At 36.7% G+C, this 15,289-nt stretch overlaps 1 protein-coding gene across 4 annotated transcripts in view; it reads left to right on the top strand.

The window, feature by feature from the left end:
- Positions 1-15,289, top strand: part of ACBD6 (acyl-CoA binding domain containing 6) — a 180,622-nt gene that overhangs the window by 55,113 nt on the left and 110,220 nt on the right. For 3 of the 4 annotated variants that reach the window (XM_023640650.2, XM_070267827.1, XM_070267829.1), the window contains one exon: positions 14,863-14,968. The exons of the other annotated variant lie outside the window; for it this stretch is intronic. In XM_023640650.2, the coding sequence (XP_023496418.1) occupies positions 14,863-14,968 (106 nt within the window). The remainder of the gene's footprint in view (positions 1-14,862; positions 14,969-15,289) is intronic. 4 annotated transcript variants of the gene reach the window in all.

Raw genomic sequence — 15,289 nt, 5'->3', positions numbered from 1 at the left:
TGTATGTTATGTATAAAATTTCTAGGGTCATCGTTTTCTTTCAGCACTGTGTTTGTGGACGTCAGGAAAAGGATTCTGTCTTGCTTTAAAGTCATGTACACATTTTTCTAAGATTGTTGCTTTACAAAAACAAGAAATAGGAATCTCTCTTGCTCTTATTCTTTTTGAGTTATCTAAACTTTACTTATTAACATGAAATAAATAGGCTCTAATTTTCAAGGGGAAAATTGGGTTCACCTAAATATATTGGGGGGGAAATATCTATTTTCATAGAGTGCAGAGGAAATTGTACCAAAAATGTATGCTCCACTCTTGTAGAAGAGTTTGCTGACGTTATCTACCACATAAAGAAGTGGTGATAAGAGCTTACAGCATCGTTCTAGGAGGAAAGTTATTGATACCGCTATGAAGCAAAAACTAAACACTCATAGTTTCCAGTTAATGACCAGTCAGTTAATACCGAGGATCCTGTCTTGAATCTATTTGCATAGCAAGCACACCATTTTTACTTAGATTAAATGTTTATTTGGGGTGGGATAGGGGAAGGCTGATGGAGATTTGAGGAGAAAAAAAGGTACCTTTTAGGGCTGCTACTGGCCTGGAGTACATTTGCCACCCTGATCACTTGTAGGGACCCTGAGAACTCTGAGGAGCCCACTCAATTTTGAGGAAGCATAGTTTAAAAAATATTTTGAATGTAACCCTCCTTCCCCTCAATCCTTATATATTAAGAGGTATTTTGGGGGTTCTTAATTGTATATTTTGTCTTTAGAGTCTTCTAAAAAATGGCGTCTTAGAACCTTAACCCTCCTAATCATAGTTTATTAAATGTTCAAATCAGGTCAGTAAACCTTTAGGGTAGTTTTTCTACATGATAGGAGGAGAGGTTAGTCATTCCTTCTGTTTTCCCGTGGTCCTTTGTTTACGCTTTTGTTATAGCATTTATCACGTCATACCATGTTGAATTATCATTGTAAAAAAACCAAAACGTTATTCTTTTCACTAAACTTTTAGTTTTTGGAGGCCAAACATCAGTTTTTTCCAGCTCTGTATTCTCAGTATCTGAAGAACTTCCCAGAGCTTAGTAGGTATCCAGTAAAAGTACCCAGAACTCGAGAAGTGTCCATGGCTGCTTCCCTCGAGGAGCCGACAGTTAGTGAGTGTTGCTCACATGGAGTTAAATGGTGGCCCTATCACAGCAGAGAGCTGCTGGTTTGGTTTTCCTGTGATATTCCCATCCTCACCTCTTTTCCTAAACAATTAAAAAGTATGTATAGGCTACTTTCCTTTCCTAGTGAGATAAATAAATTCAGATAGTTCCTTGACTTTGCCTTTTTTTTTTTTTTTTAAGGAAGATTAGCCCTGAGCTAACATCCACCACCAATCCTTTTTTTTTTTTTTTTTTCCTGAGGGAGATTGGCCCTGAGCTAACAGCTGTGCCCATCTTCCTCTATTTTATATGTGGGGTGCCTGCCACAGCATACCTTGATAAGCGTTACATAGGTCTGCACCTGGGATCCAAACCTGCAAACCCTCGGCCACCGAAGTGGAGCACGCCAGCTTAACTGCTACACCACTGGGTTGGCCCCTTGACTTTGCTTTTTTAAAATCACTTTACTTAACTTTCTAACAATATCAATCACTTATCAGTACATAGTAATGTTCTTTATTTTGTGTGCTGATTTCTTTAAGGATACTCAGACTCTAGTATTTTTCAAAATGACATGCTGAATATAGTTTCTTTTGGAATGTCCAGTGACGTGACTGCTGGCAGTAGCTCTCAGAACAGAAAGCACATCCTGTGTGCTCCAGCTGAAGCGAGAGTGGACAGCTGGGTAATTGGAGGTATTCCTAAGATAGGGTTGAACTGCATTGAAAGAGTTAACGTATCTGCTTATCCTCTACCCAACTCCTGAAGAAATGACTCTTGGATTTAAATCAATATTTAGAATTTTGATTGTGAGAAACAATAACAAAATAATGTAGCTTATTTTCATAGAGATTTTAATTCAACTCAACACACATTTATTATGAATCTATCAGACAAGATATTGTGGATATTTGTGCTTCTCAACTTCTTTACTTTTGAAAATGGTCTGTTCTTAGTATTTTGGCATCCTTATGCAGGTTTAACGAGCATTATCAGTTAATCAAATGCAATGTGAACCTCTGCTGTGGGCACACTGGTTAGTCTTGGCCTGAGTTCATTAAGTCATCTAAGTATTAGTCTTCTTATGATATGATCTAAGTCTGTATTCTGGAACATATCGTTAAGTTATGGAACAGTAAGAAACAAGAATGTGAGAGAGCCACTGAAAGCCCTCTAACTATTATGAACAGTAATTTTGCTCCCACTATAGTAGATCAGAAATCACAGCAACTAGTCATTTTCTTATGTTAGAGAATTCGTATGTAATTGAACAGAATCCCAGTGTAAATAAAAATTATTCTGTGCTGAAACATTGGATTATTCCAGGAAAGGCCCAGATGGAGTCCCTGTGCTTTCTTAAGCATAAAAATGCAGTTTGCAACAGTGATAACAGGCCATTTGTTGAAATTTGTACAATCAGATTTTGTGTGTACTTTGGTGTAATACAGTATCCAGTGTTTTATTTTTCCAAGAGAAAGTTGTGCCTTAATTGAGGTTAATTGCAGTTTCTTGGCGGAATTTTGTTCAGTTGAGGTGAAAGTGACAGTAGGTTTTGGAGTTTTAGAAACATCAAATGGTAAACCTGGATGAAAGGAGAAGTTTTCTTCTGTAGAACCATCGTTTTTAAAAAGAACATAAAAAATGTATTTTGAAGGTCTGTTTTGGATACTTTAATGTATAAACCTCTAATTTTTTTTTCACATTTTTAAAGATCAGGCAAATCAGTATCCAATAAACCCATAAGGCTTGGGCTCCGTTGTTGTGGCAGCTTTCCTGACTAATTTGCATTGTAGGCGATGAGTTAAGGGCCCATTTTAGTTTTATTGTAAATGTTCTTGAGCCAAGGGCCACTGGGGCCAGTTCTGAGCTTGCTCCCTGCCTGTTTTGGTCTGACCTTTGTTTCCACTCTGTCACAGAAAGTGACAATATAATGTCATAGGTACAGATCTCTGTTAATATTCCAGAGCCCTGACACCAATTTCTCATTCTGAAGCTAGTTAATTGTTCTGTAGTATAATGGAAGGGATACAGTGTGAGGCTAAATAAGTACAAAAAATTGTGAAGCCAAACTGCCGGAATTCGCATGCTGGTTTCACCACTTATTAGTTCTGTGACCTTGGACAAGTTACTTATCTGTAAAATGGGAGTAATTATAGTACCTTTCTCATATGGCATTTATGTGGCTCATATGAATACATACACACAGGCATTCTAGAACAGTGTCTGGCACAAAATAAGTTACTGTGTAACTGTTAGCTTTATTAGTGTTGTTACTTAGCATAGAGTCCCCACAGCAGAGACCAGGGCACGGGCTGATGTTAGGGGGCAAAATCACATGTCAGTGTGGTTATAGAATAAGTTACAGACTGTTTGCTTTCACAGAAGAAAATGGAAAACAGGGAAAGGAGAGTCAGTGCTGTTAGGTCTGTGTTTGGAACTATAGAAGCAAGAGAATAACAAATCTTGTAACTCATGGACAGTTACTCTAGGCTTGACATCAGTTGTGTTTCATTTATTCTGCCGATGGACAGAAAAAGCTTGGGTTAATAAGTATAAGGCTTTGCAAAGAGTCAAATGGTTCTGCACTCCATATACTGACTCACTTAACAAGAAATCGCTTTTGGTGACTTGTATACTGAGAAGGTTTTATCTAGAGATTGGCTCATAAATTGAGAAATTAGGGCAAAAATTAAAAATATAATAAATGAAGCATGTATGGTATCCATCCCACACTGCAATAAGATTTGATCGTCCCTGTTATATTTTATAGTTTGATGCTATGTAATCTATCAGAATTTTATTAATCCCACTTACACAGGCAGCCATCTGGACCTTCTCTAAGCAAGACCAGACCAGGATACAACTAAAATGATTGATGGGCTCTGGAATTGATTAGTTGTTCTGTGAGACAAATGAACTGTTTTGGCAGAAAATACCAGAGGTCACTGCTGTGGTCAGACACAAAAGCCTGTAGAATTTTAAAGAGATGCTTTCATCATTGACTTATAAAGTTAAAATTTTTAGACAATAATGGACTTGGAAAATATTTTAGAAATATTTTTTCATTGGCTGCTCTCTAGTCCTGATTATAAAATGGAAGAATGTAAGTGATTATTTTATGCTTTAATTTTGTGTTTTTGGTAAAAAGATGAACTGGAATAAAAGCATAAAAGCCTGTCACTTGCACATAAATTGTACTCTGAGATTTTCCTGAAAAGTACGACTGGAGAAAAAGCTACAACATATATTGTTTTATTGTAAGAGATTTATAAAATCCCATGATATTAAATTCCATTTATTTATTTACTCCAAGCTTTACATTGTTAGATAGCAACTGTTTTCAACAAATCTGTTTAAGACTCTGAAACTTTAAGAGTATGTGTTATACATATTTTTTATTTTAAAAATTGAGTATTTGGATTCTTATACTTTCAGTAGGCTAAGTCATTCTGGGACACTACTGTCCTGTTGACACCACTGCCCTTAGCACCAAAAGGTTATCCTGCTTCCCTCCATCTGTTTGGCTGGTGGTAGTGTGAAATCCTTCCCTAGTTCACTAGATTGCTTATGATCAACATTGTGTTAACACTTTGGTGATAGGTGATAAATTGGATGACATATGTCCTGTTACATTCTGGTTATTCTTTGAGGACTACACAAGTGTGTCTAGGCAAGTGGGCAGCTCCCCCTTGAGAATCTGACTGCTCAGAATGAACTTGAGTTATGGATTTATTCAGCCTGTAAAACCTCAGCTGGCATAAATAATTGAGAAAGCAAAGGTTTGTCTGTGTTTCATACCTCAGGGAATCATGGCTCCCTTCCTCCTCTCTACCTCCCTTTCTTATGAAAATGATCCCAGTTGCACTCCTAGATAATAACACACCAAGCAATTAAAAGCCATGGGTGGCTGGAGAGAGGAGAAAAGGTTTAGTTAATGAGCTTTTCCTCTTCCAGTGCCCAGGAGAGCCTCAGGAATGACAAGGCGATTAAAGCAAAGAGATAATTATAGATTATGTGAAAATGGGTCCCTTGGGACAAGCAGGTCTTGACATAAACAGTAACGGTTGTAAGAGTCTCCTGGCTCTCATATCCACCCTTTTCTTACATGCTTTATTTAGCTCCTGTGTGCTCTGTGTCATGATGCCAACCAAGCATACAGGCAGAGCCACCTGTTTGCAGATCAGCAGCCCTTTCTGACCAAGAGGTCGTTTGTCAACCAAAACCATCTTCTTCTCCTCCTCTCTCCTTTTCTTCCCCCTCTTCCTTTCCCCCACTTTGTTCTCTCTTTTGTGTCTACCCTCTCTCTAGTCTTTTCCTTCTCTCATTCTTATATCCTTATCTGTTTGTAGTACCTGTGAAATGCTAGGCGGTGTTACAAAGTTGAGCATGTGTATGTGTGCATGCATGTATTAAGATGTATGTAGATAGGGGTATATTATATCCATTAAAGGTAGTATATGTATTAAAAATAATATAAATAAGTATTTTCCTCTTTTAAAATGCTTTACAGATATATTTAAAGAAAGATATTTTTAAAATGTTAGCATAGATGTTAGCATTGTGTAATTCTCATTTACTTTTTATCAGCTATTCTCTCAGCACTGAACACAAGCAATTTTGGTTCATTTCATTGATTTTCAGTTTATGAGGACTTTGCTGATTGCATTGTACATATTAATAAATGGTGTTTATTGAAGTTTGAATTCTGTGTGAGAAAGGCATTATTACATTAATTACATGGTTTTATTTTTAAAATTTTACCCGATATAAAATTTTATATATATGTTAGGTAAGTATTTCTAACAGTATTTTGTGTAAAGTATGTTTTTCGTAGGTCTATATGTCGTATTGGTCTTCCCTCTCTCTCATCCCCTAACATAGCAGAAATCCTGGTTCTTCATGTTCCAGAGTAATCCAAATTCATCTCCTTTTCGTTATCGCCACGCTCATGTTTCTTACATTACCGTCGCCCCTCTAAACAATCATTATCTCTTGGCTGGGACACTACAGACTGGTTTAAGAACTGCTTTCCTCGCTTCCTTTGCTGTCTCTTTCCCAGATTTATAACTCACATCTCATCATATCACTCTTCTCCTTAAAGCCCTTTAATGATTTCCCATAGCACTTAGGATAAAATTTAAAAATCCTTAACACGCCTTACAGATCCCCTCACTTCACCATCTCATCTAATGCCAATTTCCTTGCCTGCCTTTTCACTCTGTTCTAACCACATTGGCTTATTTTTATTTCCTTGGAGGTTTAATTAATGTTTGTTAGACGAATTGGTTGATAGTGTTATATAAAGGTATGAGAAATGACTCCAGCTTACAACATACGCTAAAATGGTCAGGTAGTAATAATGTCAGCTAACATTTATTGGCCTCTTTATTATATGCTAGTAACCATACACCATGTGTTATATATGTTATTTCACTTCCTCTTCAGAATGATCCTGTGAGATATATGTGTTATTAACATCCCTATTTTACAGATGAGAAAACTGAGAGTCAGAGAGGTTAGGTTACTTGCCCAAGGTCAGATGGTTAGTAACTCTGCTTTAATTACTGTACTGTACTGCTCCTGAGATGTTTGAGGAATCACTGTAATCTCCAATTAATGAAATTGAATTTGATAGTAGTTATATTAACATAGTGAGTATCTTCAGTTTAAATTTTTTAATTAAATCTCATTTCCATTTAGTGTTTTTTTAAAATGTGCTTCACTGGTAAAATTAGAGACTAGTCTTCCATTTGTCGATATACTGATGATGATGTTTCCTTTGGATTAATTGTTTTTATTGATTTTGGACTTACCTTAATGGTTGAGAATGTAACTCAGCTCTGTGGAGCCTGTTAGCCGAGGGATTCTATAGATTTGTCTGATGTGGCCACCGGTTTTCCAGGGATTGATCAGAATTGAACTGTTTTTTCTTATAGGCATTTAAAGTGTCAGAAATTTTCAGTCAACTCTTTTAGAGTTTAGCAGGTCTTAAGAGGTAAAAATGCATTTTTAGTAACTGGTATCTTTATAAATCATGGCTAAATAACTTTTCTTTTATAACAAGTTATCTACAAGAAATACCTGGGACATTGATCTTCCTTTGTCATTGCTTACTTGAAAAAAATGTGAGAAAAATATGTTAAAATGTAAGTGGTTTCATTTGAAGGGACCCATATCAACATAAAAAAGATAATACATAAAACTTTTTTTTGAGGCTTTTAAGAATTTTCTGGTCTAGAAGTAAATGTACTGTATAGAGAACTCAGTCTAAAAATTTTACTATTTGGGGCAAGAAGATGTTGCCATTACCACATAATAGGAAGGGGGAAAAGGAACTGGTTATTTCCTGTAACTGAAACCACCGCAGCTATAGTAGCGCTCTGAGTGGGAGGACTGCCATGCGCTGTGTGTGAATTCTTTCATGCATCGCCTTGTCCACTTGGCACTGTGTATTTTGAACCTACATTGCTACTTTGTCAACTCTAAAACAGCATTAGTTTTAGAACACCATTATTTAAATACTGTTAAGAAAAAAAACACGCCGCTAATTAACTGTGAGATACTACAGATTATGATTCATCAGAGGTGTCAGAATAGGAAAAAATTTGTGTTTTAGGATCAATGATATATGGCAAGTTAGTAAACAATTTTGAAATGTCTGTTTGTCACCTAGGATTTCAAGAATTATTTTAAGAACAACACAACAATCAACAAAAAAGCACTTTCTGAAGTGCTTTGATCTGAAGCTGGGCTTCTTGAGCATGGCTCCTGCCCAAGCAGAGTTTTGCCTCCTTCAGGGTGTAGGACCAAGGTGCTTCAGAAAGGAGGTGCTATCCGTAAGATTTTACCTGAGGATCGTAGTGTCGACTCATTTATGGTCTGTGGTAAGATTGAGATTCGAAAACTGTTTCTACTAGGTGACATTAACATCTAAAATTCAAATTAGATATTAAAAGTGGGTTTTTTGTTTTTTGGGTTTTTTTTTTGAGGAAGGCTGGCCCTGAGCTAACATCTGTTGCCAGTCCTCCTCTTTTTGCTTAAGGAAGATTGTTGCTGAGCTAACATCTGTCCCAGTCTTTCTCTGTTGTATGTGGGATGCCGCCACAGCATGGCTTGGCGAGCAGTGCTAGGTCTGCACCCAGAATCTGAATCTTCAAACCCCAGGCTGCTGAAGCGGAGCACTTGAAGTTAACTACTGCGCCACCAGGCCAGCCCCAACGGGAGGATTTTTAATGTTCTAAATATGACAGCTATGACTACTATTTAATCCTTGCTTTAGGAGTGGACTGCCTATTTTGCTGCTGCCAGATAAGGCTTACACCTGCTTCATTAACATCCCCTGTGTAAGAAAAGATTCATTCTTTCAGGGAGAGAAGAAGCTGTAAGTAAAATTAAAATATACCTGTATAATATTTTTATATTTGTGAATTAAAACGTACTTTTTTTTTTTTAAATACAGAGAGTATCTTAATTTCTATGTAGACATTTTATCTCAACTTCTAAAATATTGATGGTTTAATCATATTAAAAATTATACAGGGGCCAGCCCGGTGGCGCAGCGGTTAAGTTCACACGTTCCACTTCTCAGCGGCCTGGGGTTCGCCGGTTCAGATCCCGGGTGCGGACAGGGCACCACTTGGCACTCCATGCTGTGGTAGGCGTCCCACATATAAAGTAGAGGAAGATGGGCACAATGTTAGCTCAGGGCCAGGCTTGCTCAGCAAAAAGAGGAGGGTTGGCAGCAGTTAGCTCAGGGCTAATCTTCCTCCAAAAAAAAAGTTATACAAAGATTATATATAGAAATAATATAAAATAAAGATTTTTTAATATATCTCTATGTAAAGCTTATGTAAAAAAGAATCAGCATTAAACTCTGGGCTTTGTATTTGGCATACATTGCAGAATGTTGGAAATCATAGTCAAGTGAGAGTGAGATGACATCATTTCTTAACATTATATTTGGACAGATAGCAACCTTTACCTTCCAGACTGACAACGTCTGTCCATATATCTAACAAATAAATTAGGAACTTAAATTCATACGAAGAAGTAATATTCACCAGCAGTACTACTGAATTTTCTAAGGAGCGTGCAGGCTTTCATCCTGGAAACACTGGCTCCTAAGGAGCTTCACAGAATGATTTCTTTGGTGAATTTACCATAGATCAGGGTCATTCTTCAGCCTCAAAGATTTAGACAAAAGGCACATAGATGAGCAGACCCTCAGAGACAGAGCAGCAATAATAAAATTTACCTGGCACTGAGGCGTGAGCTAGCAAGTTTGTTTATTTACCGAGGGGCCTCTATCTTTGCAGTGATCCAAGTGCTTAGGTACCCTGGGACCCTTGGTCCGAGCGTGGAGGAACCCAGAAGGACAAATTAATGGATGACCATTTGTGCACATGTAAATAAAGCAAGAGAAGGAGAATTGTTTTGAGAGTTGCTTTACCCAAGGTCCTAATGAACCTTGAACAAACTGTCTCCCAGCAGAGAAATACCTCAGAAGGCTTTTTTGCCTCAGACTGTTTCTTTTGGTCGGTGTTCAAAGTTGGCTTCGCTGACTCTTCCATCCCCTCGTGCTTCGTTGGTAACCATACCTCTTGCTACTGATACTTGTCTCTGTTTTGTTTTTGTTTTTTCGGATGTGTTAGGTTGGTGTCTGAGTCAAGTAGCTCTTCCAGTCTATCTAGGAGACATTCTTTTTTCCTCTCATTAGTAGCTTGTTCAGTTTGTTTAGCTTTAAAAGGGCAGTTTTGTTTCCCTTTACTCCAGGTTTGGAAGGTGGATAACTATTTTGTTCCCCAAATAACCTGTGACTTACGTTATATGCGGTGTGCCAAGGCGCTGTGGTCTGTGTTCGGCTTACCCCTTGTCTCCCAACACCCTGCCATAACCTATTGCTCGTAGTTCCCCTGAACAGCTTTTTGTTAATGCTTTTCCTTTTCTTTCTGTTCTTCAGAGTCCTTCAGTTGCCTCACTGGGCAGTCAGTTTATCCTTCAAGGCTAGGTTGTAATGTTAACTCTTCTGGAATGCCTTCTCTGATCATCCTCAGCTGAGTGGTCCACTCCTTGCTCTGGGTCTCTGCTTTAATACTGGGTTATAACAGTGATAGTCAGAAAAACACTTTTTGCTGTTGTAGTCCCTAAGAGAATTTTGGAAGACTATGTTCCCTTTTGCATTTTTAAGATGGCATCTAAAATTTTTATTTAAAAGTTTAAATCACAGCAAAGAGTGTAATTTCTGGCATTTTGTAAGTATTGAAATTTTAAAATAAACAGATCACTTTTTTAGATGTATCCACTGGAATACATGAAGATGTTATCATTGAGGGAAACTGAGCAAATGTTTCACAAGAACTCTCTGTATTATTTCTTGCTACTGCATGTGAATCTTCAATTGTCTTGAAATAAAAAGTTTAATTGAAATAAATAAAATTCTGATCTTGATTGAAAAATATATGAAGAAAATCTTTAACAGAAATTTTATATCATTCCTTTTTCTCCTTTTATTCTACTTCTCCCACATTTTATCTTAAGTAATATGTTTGTGTGTAGTCTTTTCACACTATCATACTTCTCTGTAACAAAACTATGTATATAAGTTGGAATTTTAAAAATTTTAATTTTTGTTGACCCAGAAGCTTTAAGCATTAAATTTTTTCTCATTTGAGTTGTCATTGTAATTATTATTTCTATACAGTTGATCAACATACATTATAAATTTTGTTAAATAATTATTAAACATAAGTAAAATTTTATTGGAAATGTGCCTTAATGAGATGGATAAGGCTTTTAAAAATAATTATTTTTTGTTAGAATGAGAGTTCAGTATCAAGTTTGTTTTTTGTTTTGTTTATTTCACGTTTTTTGTCATCTGACCTATGTTATGAGAGACTTCCCAACGCCAATTTTTCACCAAAATTCTCCCTTTATTTGGTACCATGGAATATTTTATATCTTGGGGCAGTGCAACCTGGGGTTAATTTTTTCCCCAAACTTTTCCTAGGATATTAAACAGTACTTTTAAGCAAAAGAGTAACAGGTTTAATTAATAATCATTCACTAAATGTTAGTGAAGTCTTGTGGTTATACTTCCAGGAAATAGACCACAGTAGGGGGAGGGCTGTGTGCCTTGCTTTTGTAAAGGAGCAGAGTGGTTGTGCAGAGGGGATGTTGAAAAGGAGAATGGGGGTGAAATATTTACCACAGGAGCGTTTTCAGGTAGATCAGTTTGAGAAAGAATGCATTTATTTAGAAGTTGAGCTGAAATTGATTCTCTTAAAATTTTCCGTACCTGCATACCCCTTTACAGGTCTTTGTGTGCCCCCAGAGCCCCAAGTATACATTCCTTAGTGTGAGGAATTAGTGGCATTTGTTTATATTTGTGTAGGTATTGTCTTACTCTTTGTGTTTTCATTCATTCAATAAATAATGTTTTATTGACTTTTTACTGGAATACTGTTTTTGTATCTGATTGCCAGTTGCTTGATAAATATATGAATTGAAATGTTTATTGAATGTACCTATTAAATAGTTAGATTTCTGAGCTACTCCCATAAATGTGTTTTTTAATTCTATGAGGTAGATGAAATAGTAGTTAAATGGACTTTAGGTGGCTTGCCATGAAACCTAACTATTTGACATATTCTTTTGATAGGAAAATGCGATCTTTGTAGACAGTGGTGCATTTTTAGGAGTAGGCAAGGATCTACTCTTCCTGTAGAAGGACAAACATACTTAATCGCCATCACTCTTTTCTGTAGGAATGTGTCCTTATATTTCAAAAAAATTTCAAAGAAAGCCAGTGATTTTTTTCCTTCAGATACATAAATGTATTTTCTGTCCATTTCAGAAAATTTGGAGTAATCTAAAGAGAGACTTTCTGTCTTGTGCTAAGGGGAATGTGGGACATCCTTGAGGGTAGCACCACAAACATAGCTATACTCGTCTCTAGAGAATGGATATGGTAATTGTATCACTCACTTTCAGCAAAGAGAGGGAGAAAGATAATTGGGCAAGAATCATAAGAAAGGAAGATAAAGTAAGAAGATGTAGAAAGGCACTAACATTTCTTAAGGCTCTACCATATTTGGTAATGGTTGAATTAATTTGCACGTTTCGTTTAAGTTAAGTATGGATATGGAGGGAGATATTGCCTCTGGAAGGCTGTACGAACAGGGCACCGCAAGGGGAGAAGAGATTTTGATTTGTATGTTGTACGTCTAATCTTGTTAGGGGACAAGAAAGCGATGTGGGAAAATGTTGCTCCAGATGTTTCTCCATTTTGGCCACTAGGTGGTGACATTGTATAAAGACAGCTTGGTTGCTGGCAAGTAAGATAGTCAAAACTTGGAGTCGGGGTAGATAACTATATTTAACAACTAAGTGCAGGAGTATCACTTAGTTTTTTTTTATATTAGTCACTCAGTTTTGTAGCACACTTGTGGTGACCTTATTGAATTTATTTTTGGTATTTAATTTACATTGTGTACTCTACCTTGAAATATTTAATAAATACCTCTATGTGCCTGACATATTTAGTGATGATAAATAAACTACAGATGATAAACAGGTTTTCAGATGAAAAAATGCCCCCGCCCTCAAAAAAATTCACATGCCAAAATAAAATAATTGATACAAATGTGTATAAGAAACATTGAAAATATATTAAGCAAAATTAAAAATTTAAATGTTTTAACTGTGTTTACTCTTTTACAGCTTATGGTGTAGGTATGCACACACATTTGGGATTCAGGAAGAGGAACCACTCAGAAGGTCCTCTCACCTATGAAAAAACCCTTACATATTACTGGGTGTGGATAACTCACATCCCAAGAGTCCTCCTTACATGTCTTTCTGTGCTCCACCACCTACTCCCCATTATTTTCAAATTCAGAACAATTGGTGAATAGTATATTTTTTCGTTATGATTTAAAATGACACAGTCCTTTCTCTTACACTTGAAGTTGCTGCTGCTTGAATTAGAAGGGTCTCTGCTATTGGGTTGGAGGAAAATGGATCCCTGTTATTCCCAAGTGGGAATTCTGAATGCACTTTTTCATGGATAGTGTGTTTTTTATGATAGTTAAATACAGCTAAAGTGGTATTATATGCAGCTTTAATTTCAAAAGTTAGACTTCTCCTTTCTGGGGTTTTGGCCTCAGACTATTCCGTTTTCTTTCCAAATAAGTGATCTGGGAAAGCATTTTCTCTTTTGCAAAATGGACATTTTCAAGAGACCATATATTCCTTTTAAACATGATTTCTTCTTGGAAGCCTACCTCATTTCCTCCAGCTTGAAGCAGGCTGTTTCTCCTTTGTACTCTTACAGGCCTTTTTAAAGATCCAGTTTTGCCTGATGTTAATGGTGGATAGATTTTATCATCTCAACTATACTGTACATGTATTGAATGCAACGTTTCTTGCTTATTCTTATCTGTTGTCAATAGAATCTTGCTGAGTGCCTTGCATAGTAGGTGCTCAGTTAAATACATGAGCTGCATAGAGAAAGCTTAGGTGGTTAATGCCAACATAGTGTGTTTTAAGTTAATTACCTCTCACTGGAATTAACTCCTTGGGCCAGGTGCGTTAATTTCTGGTGAAGGGAAGCTATGGCCTTGTACACGTTATAAAACACACTAGTTATAATTTTTGGAACTCGGGTTGCATTCTTTTATGCCTGTCCAGAAAATGCTTGTTCACGTATAGAATGGTTTCATTGTTAATATTCCAAATTACTGATCCTTTTGGGAGTCTCCATCCTTTTGAGAATATAATTGAAGCTCCCCTCCAACACACACACATACAACACACTCAAAACTGCATGTGCGTTTACACAGATACTTCTCTATACCATTTTAGAGAACTCATAGACCTTATATTAAGAACTTCTGTGTTAGCTTCTGGTATATATGACAGCTGATTAGTCAAGATGTAGCTTGATATGATAGAAAAATGTACTGTATACAAAACCAGTTGATCTGAGTGCATCCTAGCTCTTGTTCTACCTTTGATAAATGCAGTGCCGTTTCGCAGGTCATATAATCTCTCCTTACCTGTTTCTTTGTCTGAAGCGAAATTGTTGGATAAGAGTAAATGAATTAGTACCTTGATACACTTAGAATAGTGCTGGGTACATAGTATGCTTCCCAGTTTTTGTTCCCAGTCTTTGTTTCTGTTAGCTCATGAAGGATTTCTGAATTTTGTGATGCTATAATTATCTTACCCTTAAGAAAATTACTTTAGTATATCTATTTTACACTTGGGTAGCAAGCAGCTTATCATTCTGTTATCCTGTGAGACAAGTAGTAAGCTGTGTCCTCATCTTTTGATACCTCTGCACAGACAATAGTAAGTGACCTTTTTACTGCAGTGCTACAATTGAAAATTGTGAGTCAGAGGAAATGTGTGCTGCCGGTGTGTAAAGGTAACTGGGGAGAGAAAGCACTGAGAAAATCTATTCAAGATGGTATATTAGTGACTAATGTAGCTCGTTAAAGCAGATGAAGCTCTTCCCTACCATTGTTACTAAGAGCTTTAGTCTTTTCAGAGGTTGCATGTGTTATCTTATCGAAAATCCATTATTTTTCATGTAAAAGTCTTCATAAAAACAGATTCCATTAATGTTTGTAAGCAGCAAACAGGTTGTATTAAAAATATGTAACTTTTATATATTACCTGGTAAGCACTTTTTCTGTTTTTACTCTAATTAGGGAAGAAGACAAAAACATATTTGATTACTGCAGGGAAAACAACATTGACCATATAACCAAAGTCATCAAATCGAAAAATGTGGATGTGAATATGAAAGATGAAGAGGTATGAAAAACACACCCTGTTCATTGTTTTCCTGTGGTTTCTTGTTCTGCCCCAATACTTTTTGCTTTTCTTTTTCTTTTAAACGGTACTGCCTATTTATTTATTTATTTTCAGTGAGTAAGATTGACCCTGAGCTAACGTCTGTGGCAGTCTTCCTCTATTTTGTGTGTGGACCCACCACAGCGTGGCTTGATGAGTGATGTATAGGTCTGCGCCCAGGATCCAAACCTGTGAACCCCAGGCTGCCGAAGCAGACTATGCCAACTTAACCTCTACATGGCAGGCCTATGAACTATAACTCAAAGTACAATATGGTTAAGA

This window comes from Equus caballus, chromosome 5 (genome assembly GCF_041296265.1).
Source record: "Equus caballus isolate H_3958 breed thoroughbred chromosome 5, TB-T2T, whole genome shotgun sequence".
Classification (NCBI taxonomy): Eukaryota; Metazoa; Chordata; class Mammalia; order Perissodactyla; family Equidae; genus Equus; species Equus caballus.
The sequence above is the reverse complement of the archived record's forward strand: the minus strand, read 5'-3'. Positions and strand labels throughout refer to the sequence as shown.